Consider the following 16,234-nt stretch of genomic DNA (forward strand, 5'->3'; position numbering starts at 1 on the left):
AGTAGAGACTATTTTAAGAAAAATATTTCTAAACATAAATATGCTAGTAAAATATTATATGACAATATTGATGAGGAGTTACAAGTTAATATTCATGACTTGTGGAAACTATTTTAAGAAAAGAATCTTAATTGGTTAGCTTACTTAAGTTACAAATTAACATTCATGACAATTTTTCAGAAAAATAATTTTAATGAATCAATTTATTCATAAAGAGTTACAAATTAACATTTATGACAAAATAGAAATTAATTTAAAAATATCTTATTCAATTTATCAACTACTATTTAAAGAAGGATATAGGACAACATAAAAATAGAAATACCATTTAATAACTTATTATTAATTTTCATCAGACTACTTACTATCCAAGAAAACTTTCTTTATTTTCAGAGCAAGAAAATCTTATTCTAATTTCAGAATTAATGCTGAAAACTCAAATTTAATTTGCTCGGGTCGTGGTCAATTCGTCCGAAAATCTTTTTCTTCTTAAATTTTCTTCCAACCGATCTGTTCATATGCTTCGTATTTTCAAGTTTAACAGCGCAGTGCTTAGGGTTTAAGCATTCCCAATTCCCCAGAGTCTGAAGAATTACTGTAGTTGAGGAGAGGTGCATTTTGAACTGATAATGGCAATGAGGAGGGCATACTCCACGAAGTCTATTTTGTCACCATTGAAGCAAATCACACAGCCTTATGTTGGTCATGGACTGAGATCCTCTGTCAATCCAGCACAGAGATTTCATTTGCATTGGTTAGTCCAGTCTCAGTCGCAGACACCCCCACTCCGATTTTCGCCTGCTTTTGGGATTCCTGTTCGCACTTTTAGAAGTGGAAAACCTCGAGATGATCTCAGCATTAGGTTAGTATTATACTTTTACAATGTAATCAAATCTATGCGTTACGTTTTTCATCTATATTTTCACGGAGTTGGACTTCTAATCAGAAGGGAATTGAAGTCTCGATCATCTTTATTTCAAACATATATTGCCATTTGAACGAATAGTTGAAAACGATAGATATTCTGTTTTCTTTTTACATCTTTTTGGTTTAGAAGCGAGTTCTTAAAGAAGCGAGTAATAAAAGAACCGAGTTCTTGCACGTAAGAAGTCTAAAATTTATTGAAAGCTGATCTTTTCTTGGTCTTGAGTTGCAGAAAACCTATTAATTTTTTATGCTTTTACTGTAAATTAAGAAGTCTAAATTGCGTAGAATCCTGATACTTTCTTGGTCTTGAGTAGCTGAAAACCTCAGAATTTATTATGGTTTTACTATAAAGTAAGAAATATGGTTTGCACCAATGACGAATTACATAAGATAATTATGAGTGCTGAAAGAAAATCTGAATCCAAATGCTAAACATACTGTCAAAAACTAAATCTAGGAAGTAATGGAACCAAATAGGAGGGGTGAGACCAAAACAAGTAAAGCCTAGGCAAGTGCAAACGTACAGAACCCTCATTTTATTAATCAATCCTTTGGAAGGAAGTTCTCTTGTTAAAGGAAACTATACTGTTTCATGATTTGATAATTTATCAGCAGATGTTAAAATTATTGTCCACCCAATTCACAAAAGACAAGTGCTCCCAACATTTTACTTTTTCTCTGCAACTTGATTGTAATGCCCCTGCCCAAACTTCAAGATCTTAAACTAATTTTTTTTTGATGCCCATATAGTTCTGTGGGCTTTGAAAGGATATTAATCGCTGATCATAAATTACTGGAGATACGCTGCAGCAGATCCAAGCATAATATAAGGTAGTGAAGAACAGCATAATATTAAAATATTAATTTTTATCATTCATTAGTCATATACCCGCAGTTTCCCCAAAAAAAGATTAATTAACATAATCAAAAGGAATAATAAGGGTTGTGACTATTGAAGAGAAGGGGGTATTGTTGATGTGTTTTTCATGCACATGCGAACACAAAATAAAATACCAAGGTATCTTATCCTCTCTTGAACAAAGCTTCCCCGAATGCTGAGATCTCACAGAAGGATGAATCGGAGTAGCTCCAAGGTTCTTGTATGTAGGGTCTCTACTTGTGGATAAGCTCTTGCGGTGTGATGTGATTTTGTTGGAATCACAAGGGACTTACATTTGATGACCTGAGCGTCTGATTTACTTTGGATATCACTGGGACGTGAGACTTTATGTGATATCCCCGATGTAATTAAATAATAAATCTAATTACTTTGTTGTAAGGCCCAAATTTAATAACAAATATTTCGAGCCCTTTTATTTAATTAGATTAGGCAAGTTTTGGTTGGTCATGTCGGCCCGTTTGTAACCCTTCGGGAAGTTTCCCGGAGCCCATATATTTGGCCGTGTTAGTCATTGTTGGGGATATGCGAATTTTTGGTATCTTTTCTCTATTGTGCGAATTCCTGTTGGAGTTTTGTTTCCGCCATTTCGGAGGTGAAAGATCCTCCCTATTTGGTATTTGCAGTTTCGGTGAGGATCACCGCTCACCCTATTCTATCATTGTAATCGTTCCGGATCTGGCAAATCTAGAATTTTATCATTGTTTACTTCGACCGCTGCGTCTCTGGTTGATCCGGTTCTCCGGGAAGTCACCACACAAGCTCACCGTACCTCTGCACCACCGAAAGACCACCTTGTCACCTCCGTACAGCCTCCTTTTGGCCACACCGCACACCTTCCCCACCACCGTACGACCCTCTTGTGTTCCACCGTACGGTCTGTTTGGCATCACCATATGGCCCTTACACCGTACGACACTCACACCGTGCACTCCCTTCCTCTCCACCGTACGCCCTCCACCCCACACCACCGTACGACTTCCCTTCACCGTACGGTCATCCAACCTCACACCACCGTACGACCTCTTCACCGTATGGCCTCTCCATCGTACAACAACCCCCCTCCACTCCACTTCGTGCGGCCTTGCTAATGCACCACCGTACGGCTCGTTTTGAATAGTTTGGGAACATTACAGTGGTATCGGAGCTTGTGATCTTGCCAGCCTGTCGTGTAGCGGATGCAAGTGTACACCAGAAGGAGGTACTTTTCAGCTGATTGAATGGGCGAACCACAGGACCCTACAAGAGAAGTCATGGCACTATTAAGGGAGCTAACCAAAAGCCAAGCTCAACTCAACGACACCCTAACCAGAGGAGAGCAACGACAACAAATCATGGAGGAAACCTTACGACAATTGGCCTTGGGAAAAACGAATGGAGAACAGAATGGACAGGGCGATGATTCGGTCACGGGAAGGTCAAACGTCCAACGCTCACATTCACGGCCGCTGATGCCGACTTTTCCTCAAAAATCTGAAGCACCACGGGGGGAGCCAGAACCCACCTTTCAGGAGATGCAAGCACAGTTGAGTCAAGATTGGAGGGATGCAAATCTCAAAGGGGACATATCCTTCAAGGATTATGTAGAGCTCCGGATGAAATACTAGGGCGGCAGAAGTTGGGGCCATTATGGACACTATAACAATGACATCAAACGAAAGGTTGGCAAGATCAACTTGTCATCCTTTGATGGGGCCGGAGCGACCTCCGCACGTGCCTGGGTTCAAAAGGCAGATACTTACTTCCAACTCAACCCGATGCTTGAAGATGAAGCTATCAAGTTTGCAGCACTCCACCTGGAAGGGGTCGCGCATGAATGGTGGCATCATGGAATGGTCACTCTTGGCCATGACCAGATAACTTCCTATGTTGAATTCACAGAGAAGCTCATAGATCGATTTGACGGGAAGGACCCAGAACTCAATTTCAAGGAGTTGGCGCAACTAAAGCAGTCGGGATCTGTGGACAGTTACATCATAGAATTCTAGAGACTATCTGTGTTGGTGATCAACATCTCAGAGCGGAGATTGGTGGTCTTGTTCATAGACGGATTGATGGAACCACTGAAAGGTTGGGTGAAAGGGTTCAACCCCAGCACGCTCACAGAAGTAATAAAAAAGGCCTGCAACATGGCAACATCCTCTTCTTCCAGAAGTTTTGCACCTACCAAACCACCTTTCGTTTCGAAGGAGAAGGATAATAAACCTTATCCGAAGGGGTCATCGCTCGATGAAGCCACAAGATAGGAACTCAGAAGGAAGAAGCTGTGTTTCACCTGCAAAGAACCATGGGAACCGGGCCACCGATGTTTAGGCAAAGGAAAGATTCACTATATTGAAGTAATGTCTGATGGAGAAGAGGAGCAGGAAGAAAGCAAAACCCCAAGGGAAGAATATACCGAAGAAACCAGCCTGGCAGAGAGAATCTCCATATTGGTTTGGAGGGGGGCTGTCATCGCCACACTGGCGGGTACCCCAAGGTGCAGTGTATTTAGAGTACGTGGTACACTCCAAGGGCAATGAGTTCTTGTTATGCTCGATAGTGGAGCCTCGCTCAACTTCATAAACTCGTCACTCGTCAACCGTAGGGGCTTGTGTACGAAGGAACATGAAGGGTTCGATGTCAAGATGGCAAGAGGCAATCTCCTATCATGCACTCACCTGGTTCCGCAACTGAGTATCACCATGGGAAATTACATGGTGACCGATGATTTCTTTGTTGTGGATCTGGATGACACGGATGTTATATTGGGCATTCAATGGATGGAGACCCTCGACCAGTACACACAGATTTTCAAACGGATGGAGTTCTCATTCGAGGTTGATGGCAGGAAGGTAGTTCTTAGGGGAATGTCGAATGGCGGCCCAAGGGAGATTTCTGCCAAAAGGATGGAAGCCATCTTTAGACATGATGACGTAGTCTGGGCAACACATTGCTTGATCTCAACAAAACCTGTGAAAGGGCAATCGATTCACTATCAGGATGGGGAACTTTAGTCGGTTCTGGATGGGCATAGTTTGGTCTTCGCTGATATTCCACCTGGTATACCCCCACATAGAGGGTTTGAGCACACCATCGAGTTGGAGGAGGGAACAAAACCCATTATCACCACACCCTATCGCCACTCGAAGAAGTTCAAAGATGAGATAGAGAAAATGATCTAGGAACTCCTCGATAAGGGATGGATCAAGCCAAGTTCTAGCCCCTTTGCGTCCTCGGTGGTACTGGTGAAGAAGAAGGACGAGACTCTCAGAATGTGTGTCGATTATCATGCACTAAACAAGAAGACTATCAAGAATAGGTACCCCATTCCCAGGATCGATGAGCTACTGGACGAACTACATGGTGCAATCTATTTCTCCAAGATTGATCTCCATTTCGGCTACCATCAGATCCGTATGAGGGAGCAAGATGTGGAAAAGACGGCCTTTCGTTGCCATTACGGACACTATGACTTCTTGGTCATGCCGTTTGGATTAACCAATGCTTCGGCCACTTTTCAGTCTTGCATGAACCACATCTTCAACAAGCAATTGCGTAAGTTCCTATTGGTATTCTTCGATGACATACTCATCTACAGCAAGACCTGGAAGGAACATATGGGGCATTTAGATGAAGTATTGGGGATTATGGAATCACAATCACTGTATGCCAAAAGATCCAAATGTGAATTTGGAATGACCGAGGTCCTATACTTGGGTCATGTCATCAGCGCCCAGGGGGTACAAGTTCACCAAGAAAAGATTCAGGCCATTTTGGATTGGCCTCCACCAAAGACACTCTCGGAGTTGCGCGGATTTTTTGGTTTGTGCAATTATTATAGAAGGTTTGTGAAAGGATTTTCACAACTTGGGGCACCACTGACAGATCTGACAAAGAAAGGATCCTTCCATTGGAATGTGCAGGCGCAACAGACCTTCGACAAACTAAAAGAAGTGATGAGCACGTGTCCGGTTCTGACACTACCGGACTTCACTCGCCCTTTCATCTTGGAGTGTGATGTCTCGGGTGAAGGCATTGGAGCAGTGTTGATGCAAGACCGTCACCCCATTGCGTTCGAGAGCTGGAAGCTCTCGGGAGTTGAGTGGTTATATTCCATCTACGACAAGGAGATGCTCGCCATCATACACGCACTGGCGAAGTTTTGGCAGTACCTCGTCGGAGCAAAGTTTGTTGTGCGAACAGATCACAACAGCTTGCGATACTTCTTGGAGCAGAGGGATCTGAATGAACGACAGCCTAGTACACGAGTGTGGGCGAATACCTGTCAACTTCAAAATTTCCTAAGGAAATGTCGTCAGGCGAAAGACGAAAACTTGTACTAAGAAGCAGAACGTTCCAACTTATAAATGGCCTTCTCTACAAGATGGGACCTGACCAGATCCTACGACGATGTGTCTTGGAAGAGGAAATCCCAGGAGTCCTGAGAGAAGCACATGAAGGGGTCGCAAGAGGACACATGGGACTGGACATGACGGCAAGGAAAGTCTTACTAGCAGGCTTATGGTGGCCGACAATGCATAATGACGCCAGAGAATGGGTGACAAGTTGTGATACATGTCAATGCGCTGGACGACCGTTAAAGAGGGATTTTATGCCACTCAACCCGTCGAATGCTCAAGAGCTGTTCGAAAGATGGGGGTTAGACTTCATTGGTCCGTTGAAACCAAGCCGGGCCCGACAATGTAGATACATTGTCGTGGCGATCGAATACTTGACCAAATGGGTCGAAGCGAGGGCCTTGGCAGACAACTCCGCCGTTAGTACGACGAGATTCATTTATGAACAGATTATCACCTGGTACGGAATACCTATACAGTTGACAAGTGATAGAGGAGGGCACTTCGTAAACCACATTATCCGATTGTTGACAACCGAATTCAAAATTTTCCATTCTCTATCAAGTCCGTACTATCCTCGGGCAAACGGCCAGGCTGAGGCGACCAACAAAATCATGGTGTCAGTAATTTATAAGTCCTGCGGGGTTGAGAAGGAAGACTTGGAGGAGCATCTACCGTCGGTACTTTGGGCGTACCGAACAACTTACAAGGTAACAACTGGGCAGACACCATTCCAATTAATGTACGGCCAGGAGGTTGTGGTGCCAGTGGAATTCATGGTGCCAAGTCTCAGAATTGCCATTGACAACAGGTTAGGCGACATGGAAAGTCTCCGGGAGAGACTATACACCCTGAATAAGTTGGATGAAAGACGGACGATGGCATAGTGGGCGACGGAGACAGCTCAGCAACGACGGAAAGCCTGGCACGACAAACATTTAAGAAGGATGCAGTTCACCCCGGGGCAATTGGTATTGAAGTTTAATGGTCGAAATGAAACTAAGCCAGGCAAGTTCAGGGTAAAATGGCTAGGTCCCTTTAAGATTCGCGAAGTTGGTGCGAATGGAGCCATCAAGCTGTGGACGATGGACGGGATGGAGGTGCCTGATGCTGTAAATGGCTCCAAGTTGAAAATCTATCACCAACGGAGGCAAGAGAAGAGGTCTGCCTAGGCAGATAGGTAAGTGTGGTCGTATGGAAATGACCATACGGTAGGTCCGTACGACCCCGTACGGTGCCGTAGGAAAAAAAAACGGAAAATTAATATATATATGCTGTCGTACGGAAATAACCGTATAGTGGGTTTGTACGGCCGTACGGTACAACATTTTTAATTTTAATTTTTAAAAAACCGTGCGGCCGTACGGAAAAAGGCCATATAGACGTACGGAAAAGGCCGTACAGACGTACGAATTTGAGTTAAAAAAGAAGGGACGTACAGAAAAAAAAGTTAAAAGTTATTTTATTTTATTTTTTTCATTAAGTGTTTTATATGGCATGAATACTCAGGAAATTGCCAAGTTAGAAAATTGTCGGGTTATAAAGACGTCCGTACGGACAAATCAGCTACTTGGCAGTTAGAAAATTGTCGGGTGATAGCCGTACAATCAAATCAGCTGTACCACATTAGCAAGGCAAATCCGTACAAAACGAAAGACAGTTAAGGCTCGAAACAATTACAAATTGAACCCCAGACAAGGAATTTTTATTTTATTTTGATTAATGGCGACTAAACCTAAGGGATTGAAAAAGCTAGACTGGAGGAAGAAATTGCAAGAAAGAGAAGAGCAAACCAAGAAGGAAGCCAGAAAGAAACCTGCTGTAGCAATGGGCAACCAAGGCAAGGGCAAAACAATTGCACAGGATGCAGGAAAGGGAAGAGTTACGCAGGTCACCGCAGATACAATTCTATTCGAGGGTTTTGCTAGAACGGTGTGCAGGAAATGGTGGGAAAATGCCATGAGCCCGTTAGATATTGAGGTAAAAATTGAATTAACAAAAGCTAGGGTCCATGATGCTATTCAGATGCCCATTTTTAATATTAAGGAATTCGAACCCTGCCTACGACAAATGATTAAAACATATGATCCTGAACTTCGCACATCGTCATTCAATTTCCAGCACGCTGACATCATTGTTTCATTTAACTTTGATGATTTTGAGAGAGTATTTGGCATTCCTGACAAGGGTAAAAAGATTGACAAAAAGGTAACAAAGTTGTCCGAGGAAAGAAGAACCTAGCTATTAAAAGAAATGTGTAGGGACAACTTGACTACAGAAGAATGGAGTTGCATCCTGGATCCAAAGGGAAGAGGTCTGAAGAAGACATTTTTAAAATCTGGCATTTGGCAATGTTTACTTGACGTAGTACAGAGCAGGCTAACTGGCGCCAGCAAAGCGTCGGACGCAACAGTACCTATGATCTCATTGATGGCAGGACTCAGAAAGGGCACGATGTATGATTGGGCCAGTCTATTGTCAGACAGAGCCCATGACTGTATGATGCTGAAACATAAAGTATTTTATATGTCACATCACGCTATCGGATTATTTTTAGATTCCGTGCGGGTACAGGTGCCACCACACCGTAGAGGATGGCAGTCGCGGGATAGCATCGACTCCCTTAAGCCAGCTATATTTTATTGGTCAGAGCTGGATATTTTGATTACCGCCGAGGGACAGACTAGCAGGAAGAGGAGGAGACAGGTCCACGTAATGGTGTCGGCCAGTGACACGGATTCAGGACGACATGGCACTAGTGAGGAGGAAAGTGAGGGGTCGGATGATTCAGAGGAAGATAGCACCTTCAGGCTTTCACAGACCGAGCAGCCAGTACCGCCGCAGGAGACTCCCACCACTCAGACAGTATTGTTGGCAAGTGTATCGAGGCGGCATCGTGGAATGCCTGGAGGGGGAGCTGGCAGGACCGACCAGGGGGTATTTACTCCAGCATTCCTGACTGTCGGAGGAGAGGGAGGACCATTGGCATCATCTGGAGTCACAGTGGGTACCATCTCTACCATCCCCATACCTGGGTTTGGTCAGATGCATCCTCAGCCTCCACTAGTCCAGCCATCGCCAGTCACAGCCAAGATGACGACACCAGCGATTGCACCAGTACGCATGCCCGTCACCCTAACGGAACCTAGGACAGAGGAGGCCCAGAGGACGGTTGAGGAGAGGCCGGCGGGGGACGATGTCGATTCATGGCTAGACAGATATGCGGCTCCACCTTCATCCCCACGCAGGCAGGCACCACCTACACCTTCCTACCCTTGTATTCCTTCACCTCCAGGGGTTATCGACTTGGACAGTGGCACTAGAAAGCAGGGTGATAGAAAGACACCGTTGGTGGAGGTGGGGGCGGTATCACCGCAGCAACAACATCAGGTTGGATGGATTGGAGAGGGGAGACCTACTGCCATGGTGCAGTTCTTAGCCAGGATGGAGGAGGTTCAGTTACTGGTTGCCTCGACAGTAGAGGAGTCTGTCGGACAGCTCACTTTGCGGAGACTCCTTGCATTTGCTACATCTGAAGTAGCAGTGGCATTTCAGCAGTGTTTTGAGGAGCATGGATGGCCGACGCTTGATCTTCCAGAGATGCGAGCAGAGTGGCAGAGCCAGGAGGTGGCCGGAGGGAGTCAGACACAGTCTGTGGTCAGACGGATTGAGCAGGCTATACGAGATAGGTATCTCGAGCTTCGAGAGACTTAGCTCAGGGCGGATAGGGCTCAGGAGGAGTTGGCCACTCGCATCCCTGCATTGGAGACAGAGTTAGAGCAGCAGCGCACCCATGCTAGGAGTACAGATGAGATCCTTGCCACCATGAGAGGAGAATTGAGTGCCGTGAAGGCACAGTTGGCAGTGCAGTCAAATGAGAGAGCCTCAGCAGAATCGAGAGTTGCTACCTTGGCAGCCGAGTTGGAGGCGAAGCATTAGGAATTGATGGAGGCAGTGTTTCGAGTGAGGAGTTCCCGGGAGCGGCAGTTGCAGGTTGAGCAGGACCTCCAATACCGGACCGACCAGGTGGTACAGCTTCGGGAGCAGTTGGCAGTAGCAGCCTCAGCCCCTCCACCATCAGGGACGCCTCCCTTACCCCCTCAGTAGTTTGTGTGTAGTTGTTATTTTGTGGGGTTCGTAGTTGTTATCTGTTGTAGGCATATCATTCCCATTTTGTTGTCTGTCGTCCAGAGACGACATTTCTTTTTTTGGGGGGGATGATGTTGTCGGGTAATTAAGCAATAAGACATTTAATGTAATTAGAGTTAATGACGGCAGTTAACCCGTCGGTTGTCAACAGTTGACATCGGGTAACTGACCGGTCACCTTTATATATTAGCGAGTCCTTGGTCATGGAGACAGGGTTAGTATGGTCATTGTCATTGTACTGACATTATTATGAATCAATGAAGATTTTAGTTTCTTTATATTTTGTCATGTTGTATTTTGTCATGTCCATTAATTCTGCAATGCATTGAATTACACTTTATTGGCAAAACACACTCAACCTCGTGTGCGTGTGTGCAAGTGAGGTTCGAAACACCTCATAGGAGTCTATGCCCGAGTATGCTACAACCTGTATAAGATGTATAGTACAAATGTCAAGAAAGGCGTGACATCTTGCTCTAAGAGACTATGCCCTGGTTTCGAGAATAATCACCCTGCATAAGAGAAAAGTGGCGACATCCCGCTCTAAGAGGTTGCCCTCTGGTTTTGAGAATGACCCACTGTATAAGAGAAAAGTGGCGACATCTCGCTCTAAGAGGCTGCCCTCTAGTTCCGAGAATGACCCACTAAATAAGAGAGACAATGCGCGAGAAATATAATACAAAAGGAGCAGTGTGGGTTCCCCCCCTTAAGATGTCAACATAGTTTAATGTTGATATCTTAAGGAAAGTAGAACAAGGATACCTACCTTCGACACAAAGAAGATATCCATTATGCAACAATGTCATAGATCCAAGCAAGAGAGGGAATACTCTTCAAGCAAGGATAAGATAGTTGAAAAGAGATATCTTGCTGTGAGTGTAAAGGAGATCCTTGGAGGAGAAGAGATCTTTGTTCAAAAGACATCTACCCCCTAAGAGGAGTTGTCTTAGACAAATATAACATCTTCTAGAATAAAGAAAAAAAGAGAGCAATAATTCAATCCTTCCTCCTATTGCTAAGTGAAAGGGATTCTTGATGAAGGATGACTCACTTTTTATCCCAATGGGGATGGGTGAATTTATTATAGATGTAAATTACGAATTGTGAAACAGATTGTAGTCAAGGACTTACACCGGTTGTATAAGAGAGAACCCTTGAGTGAACAACACCAATTCCACACAAGGAATGGCATCAAGTAATAAAACTCACACCATCCACAAAATAGGAAAGAGTGGATCCTTAGAGAAAGAGAGAGAGAGAAAGATCATTGCCCCCCAAATGTAGGACAATGAGAAGAATTACACAATTTCTAGAGAGAGATTACTCATACGAGATGTACCATTTCAAGCAAGGAATACATTCTAACCAAGGAACAAACATGCGCTCACATGAAGGATAACTCCATGCAAGAAAGGACATCAAGTTTATGAATAATGTACTCCATAAAGAAAATAGTGAAACTTTAGAAAGAGGAAAGGGAATATTCTTGCCCCCCAAGCATAGAGGCAAGAATAAATAGACTATTATGTTGCTCGCTAAGTATGATTGCACCTGAAATTGTACCACCATGAATGACAAGGAGCCCCCAATAGGTAGGCTAACTATGTCACATAGTGAGGAACAACATAATAGAAACTTGAATGTTATTTTAGATGATCATGATGAATATGCCATTCATTGTCAGATGTTATTTTTAACATGCTTGAATCAATGTAATGTTGTATTTGTGTTTTCAAAGATTGACACTCATTAGTAGAATGGCCATGGGTTGGATGATATTTACAAAAAGAAGTTTGAGAATGCTGTTTATGTTTTCTTCTTCGTTTAGGACAAAGAGGAGATATTAAGTTGGAATTTAGAAGATTGGTCAACACATTTTCTTGTTGTAACTCAAAATTAGAATGAAGGTGTGGGTTTATAAGACAATGGAGAAGAAGATGTTGACAAAGGAAAGTGTGATTTCTCATGACTTTCAAGACTTTGTTGCACACATCTTAGAACTCGTCCATTGTATTTGCTCCTATTAAGACATGTGTTAGAAGGAGAAGTGAAAATTGGTTTAGAAGCTTGGATAAAAGACACAAAAGGCTTCGCAGAGGCTTCAATCTTAGATTGAGGGATCTTGTATCCATTGGAGGAGGGTGTAAAGTCTCTTGTACCCCAATTCTTTGTTTTAGAAGCATCATTGATAGGAGATGGTGTTGCTAAAGGAATCATAGTACTAAAGGGGGGAATATATCCTACTTCATCATAAGTGAAATTATAAGGACTAGAATCAGCCTTTATTGAGTGAAGTTCATTGTTATATATGAATTTGATTGTGTGATGAAGGGTAGAAGGGACTGCTTTCATAGCTTTCATAGCATGAATCCACGATCTACCTAGAAGAAGGTTATAATTAAGATGGTTCGGCATGACATGAATAGGAGTAGACAAAGTCATGGGCCCTACTTTAATAGGTAATTTGACTATACCAAGTGACTCTCTAGGAACATTATCAAAGCCACGCACACAAAGATGATCGGGTTGAATAGAAGAATAATCCCAATTTATCTTATCTAATAAGTCAACACAACAAATGTTAAGAGTTGACCCATTATCAACTAAAGTACCTCTTATCTTTTGTTCATAAATGAAAGAACTAATCATAAGGGGATCATCTCTATTTTTAACCTCTATAGAAGGCAATTCATCTTGTGAGAATGTGATATCATTTGGTTTAGAAGGATGAGGAACCACCCTTTGTAAGGCTTCTTGGATCAACTTATGATACGAAGGTGAAGTTTGAATAAAATCCCAAAGGGAAATCTTGGCTAAGATATCATGAAGCTTTTCCACAAGATTAGGTTCTCTATCAACATGTTTCGTAGAATGAGGAGGGGAAGGATGAGAGGTAAAAAGAATATTGGGATCTTTCTTTTTTACGTTAGCATTAAATGAGTGATGTAGTTCAAAACCATATTTTTCCTCTAGTCCCCTTTCCATATTAGTTCTTTCACATATGTATTTTGTAGCTTGTAGGATATTAGGAGGTTTTTTAGGTCTAAGCTTTTTATAACTAGAAGCATGAATGGTATTGACTTGACTAGGTTCTTTTTTCTCTAAGGATACATCTTGGGAAAGAAGAGAATCAAGGATTTTGCTAACAATTTCATCTTCTTTCTCTAAGACATCTTTGTGATTAGGAAAGGGACTATCAGATGTAATGAATGCTTCATCTCTAGGGGGAAGATCATGGAAAGAAGGTATGGTATCACTAGGATAAGTAGCCATAATATCATCCTCTTGCACCAAATAATTCTTATGAGGGAGGTACTTTTTAGGAGAAGAAAGAACTCAATTCTCCAAAGATTCATCTTTAGGAGGGAGATCTTTGAAAGAAGTGTCCATATTCCCTTTTTGCACCAATGTACCCTCATTAATGAGATCAATTTTGGGAGAGGGTAAATCATATCTATGAATGAAAGGAAGAACTAAATTATCATCATATGCATGAAAGGGAACATCATGAACATCTTTGATGTAACTTGAAATTGAATTAGAAAAATAAGATAAGAACTCCATATTCATTTATGATCAAAGAAGAAACTCATATGTCATTTAACCATAATAATGTTCACCTCATACATGCATAGAAAATTGAATAAAGGAGGGAAAGTAGATCGACTTGGAAATTTGAAATTGTGAAATTTGAAACATGCAAAATAATTGAATAATGCAAAATTCTAGGAAAAATGATTACTCAATTAAATGAACAAATTGATTGAAAGAATAAAGAGCAATGATGCAATCTCCTAGGAAATTGAAATTGAAAATTAGGATTATGTAAAAAAAAAAATAACTTGTTAATTTAAAATTTATAATTATCCAAAAGAGATTGAATTTTTAAAATTAGGGTCTTGTGGAAATAACCTCTTAATTTGAAAATTTGAAATTGAAGGAATTAATTTAAATTTTAAAATTGAAGGAATTAATTTAAATTTTAAAATTAGGGCTCTTTTAATTAACCTCTTAATTTTTTAAAATTAAAATTTGAAACTATCCACAAGAGATTAAATTTAAAATTAGGGCCTTGCAAAAAAGAACCACTTAATTTTAAATTTAAAATTAGCTCTAAGATTGAAATTTGAAAATTGAAAAGTTAATTTAAATTTAAAAACTAGGGTTTGTTTAATTAACCACTTAATTTTAAAATTTAAATTTGAGATTGAAATTTGATCTAAGATTGCAATTTCGAATTTAAATTGAAATTAGAAACCAAATTTGAAGAGGGAAATTCAAAATGTAAATAACCCACAAGCTCAATTTTTAAAAAATTAAAAAAAATTTAGGGTTTTTGAAATTATCCACTTAATTTTAAAATTTAATTGTGAAATTTGTCTTGAAGATGAAATTTTGAATTATGAAATTGAAAAAGTGCTCAGATCTGAAATAATTTATCCAAATTGAACAATTCACAACTCAATCTTGAAACTAAAAATTAGGGTTTTAATGAATAACCTCTAAATTTTTAAAATTTGCAAGAAAATCAAACTTGTAAATGAAAATTTGAATTTTAAATTGCATACACTCAGATTTGAAAACAAAAACCAGAATTAATGGAGTAATACGTCGGGTTTACCAAAATGTAAAGTGGAAAATTGAACCCTAGTGATTCCCCACCTAGGAGAGAGAAAGGAAATCACTAGGATGATTTTCACTTGGGAGATACTTTACATTATAAAAGAGGGGTTAAATTCACTAGATCCAAACCCTAGAGTGAACAAGGATCTGAATATTAAGTGAATTGCAAGGGTGCAATGCAATTTACCCTCTTTTGTAAGTAGAAGAGTTGATTTGTTGACTATACAAAAAATGAAGACAAAATGGGTGAAATAAGGAGCTACCAATTCGAGATTGCGCTGTAACTTTGGATTTGAGGTGTTTAGACTGATACGGATTTGCCTTGCAAATTTGGAGAAAAGTTGTCGGGACTTTGTTGAAGTTGCACCTAGTCCTCCGAAAAACCAGTGAGTCAAAAAGGGTTTTTCCGTCTTTGCAAATGAAGCCTAAATCTACAATTACAGCTGGCACCTGCAACCTACACACAAAGAAGAAGGGAAGAAGGGTTGTGGATAGGGGTTTGCCTTAGTCAAACACCGGTTGAGGAATCAACCTTGAAAGAAAGTAACTGCAAATGCTTAAATGTAAATGATGGAAATGTATACCTTGTAGATCTGCAATTTGTTGATGATGGTTGCTTTGCTTCTTGAATGTAACCACAAGTGTTGCATGAAATGGCATGTAATGATGACAAAACCCTAACACACACACATACTTGCAAATGAATGTTGTAATGTTGCTCCAATGGATGAATGAAGAAGAAGGTTTAGAAGACTTGAATGCTTGACGACAATGATGAAGGCCTCCTCCTGAAGGGTCGCAATTTTATGACGCTACACATGGTTTTCAACGCAGTCCCTCTGACACTAATCTGTATGTCAAGCTCTTCGATGATGATATCCTTTTTCTTGTTTTCTACGTGGATGACTTTATCATTACTGGCAATTCAGCACATTTGATTACAACCATCAAACAAGACTTGTGCCAAGCTTTGGACATGACAGATTTGGGTTTCTCCATTATTGCATAGGTGTCGAAGTGTTGCAGACTGATGACTATATCTTTATTTCACAGTCCAAGTATGTCCGCAATTTGCTTGACAAGTTTCGAATGCAGGATTGTAAACCTGCTTCCACACCTATAGAGAAAGGGCTGAAGTTATCAGCTAAGTCTGATTCGCCTGCAGTAGATGAAACCAAATTCAGGCAACTAGTAGGGAGCCTCATCTATCTCCCTGCCACTAGACTTGCAATCAGTTTTGTTGTCAGCTACATCTCTTGCTTCATGACAACCCCAAAAGTTGATCAATGGATTGCAG

At 41.3% G+C, this 16,234-nt stretch overlaps 1 protein-coding gene across 1 annotated transcript in view; it reads left to right on the plus strand.

The window, feature by feature from the left end:
- The first annotated feature begins 317 nt into the window (after window positions 1-317).
- The window catches only part of LOC131068317 (uncharacterized), a 77,731-nt gene continuing 61,814 nt past the window's right edge, over window positions 318-16,234 (plus strand). Inside the window, exon 1 of the mRNA XM_058003485.2 lies at window positions 318-862. Coding sequence (XP_057859468.1) covers window positions 630-862 — 233 coding nt within the window. The 5' untranslated portion in view covers window positions 318-629. The remainder of the gene's footprint in view (window positions 863-16,234) is intronic.

This window comes from Cryptomeria japonica, chromosome 11, assembly GCF_030272615.1.
Source record: "Cryptomeria japonica chromosome 11, Sugi_1.0, whole genome shotgun sequence".
Taxonomy (NCBI): domain Eukaryota; kingdom Viridiplantae; phylum Streptophyta; class Pinopsida; order Cupressales; family Cupressaceae; genus Cryptomeria; species Cryptomeria japonica.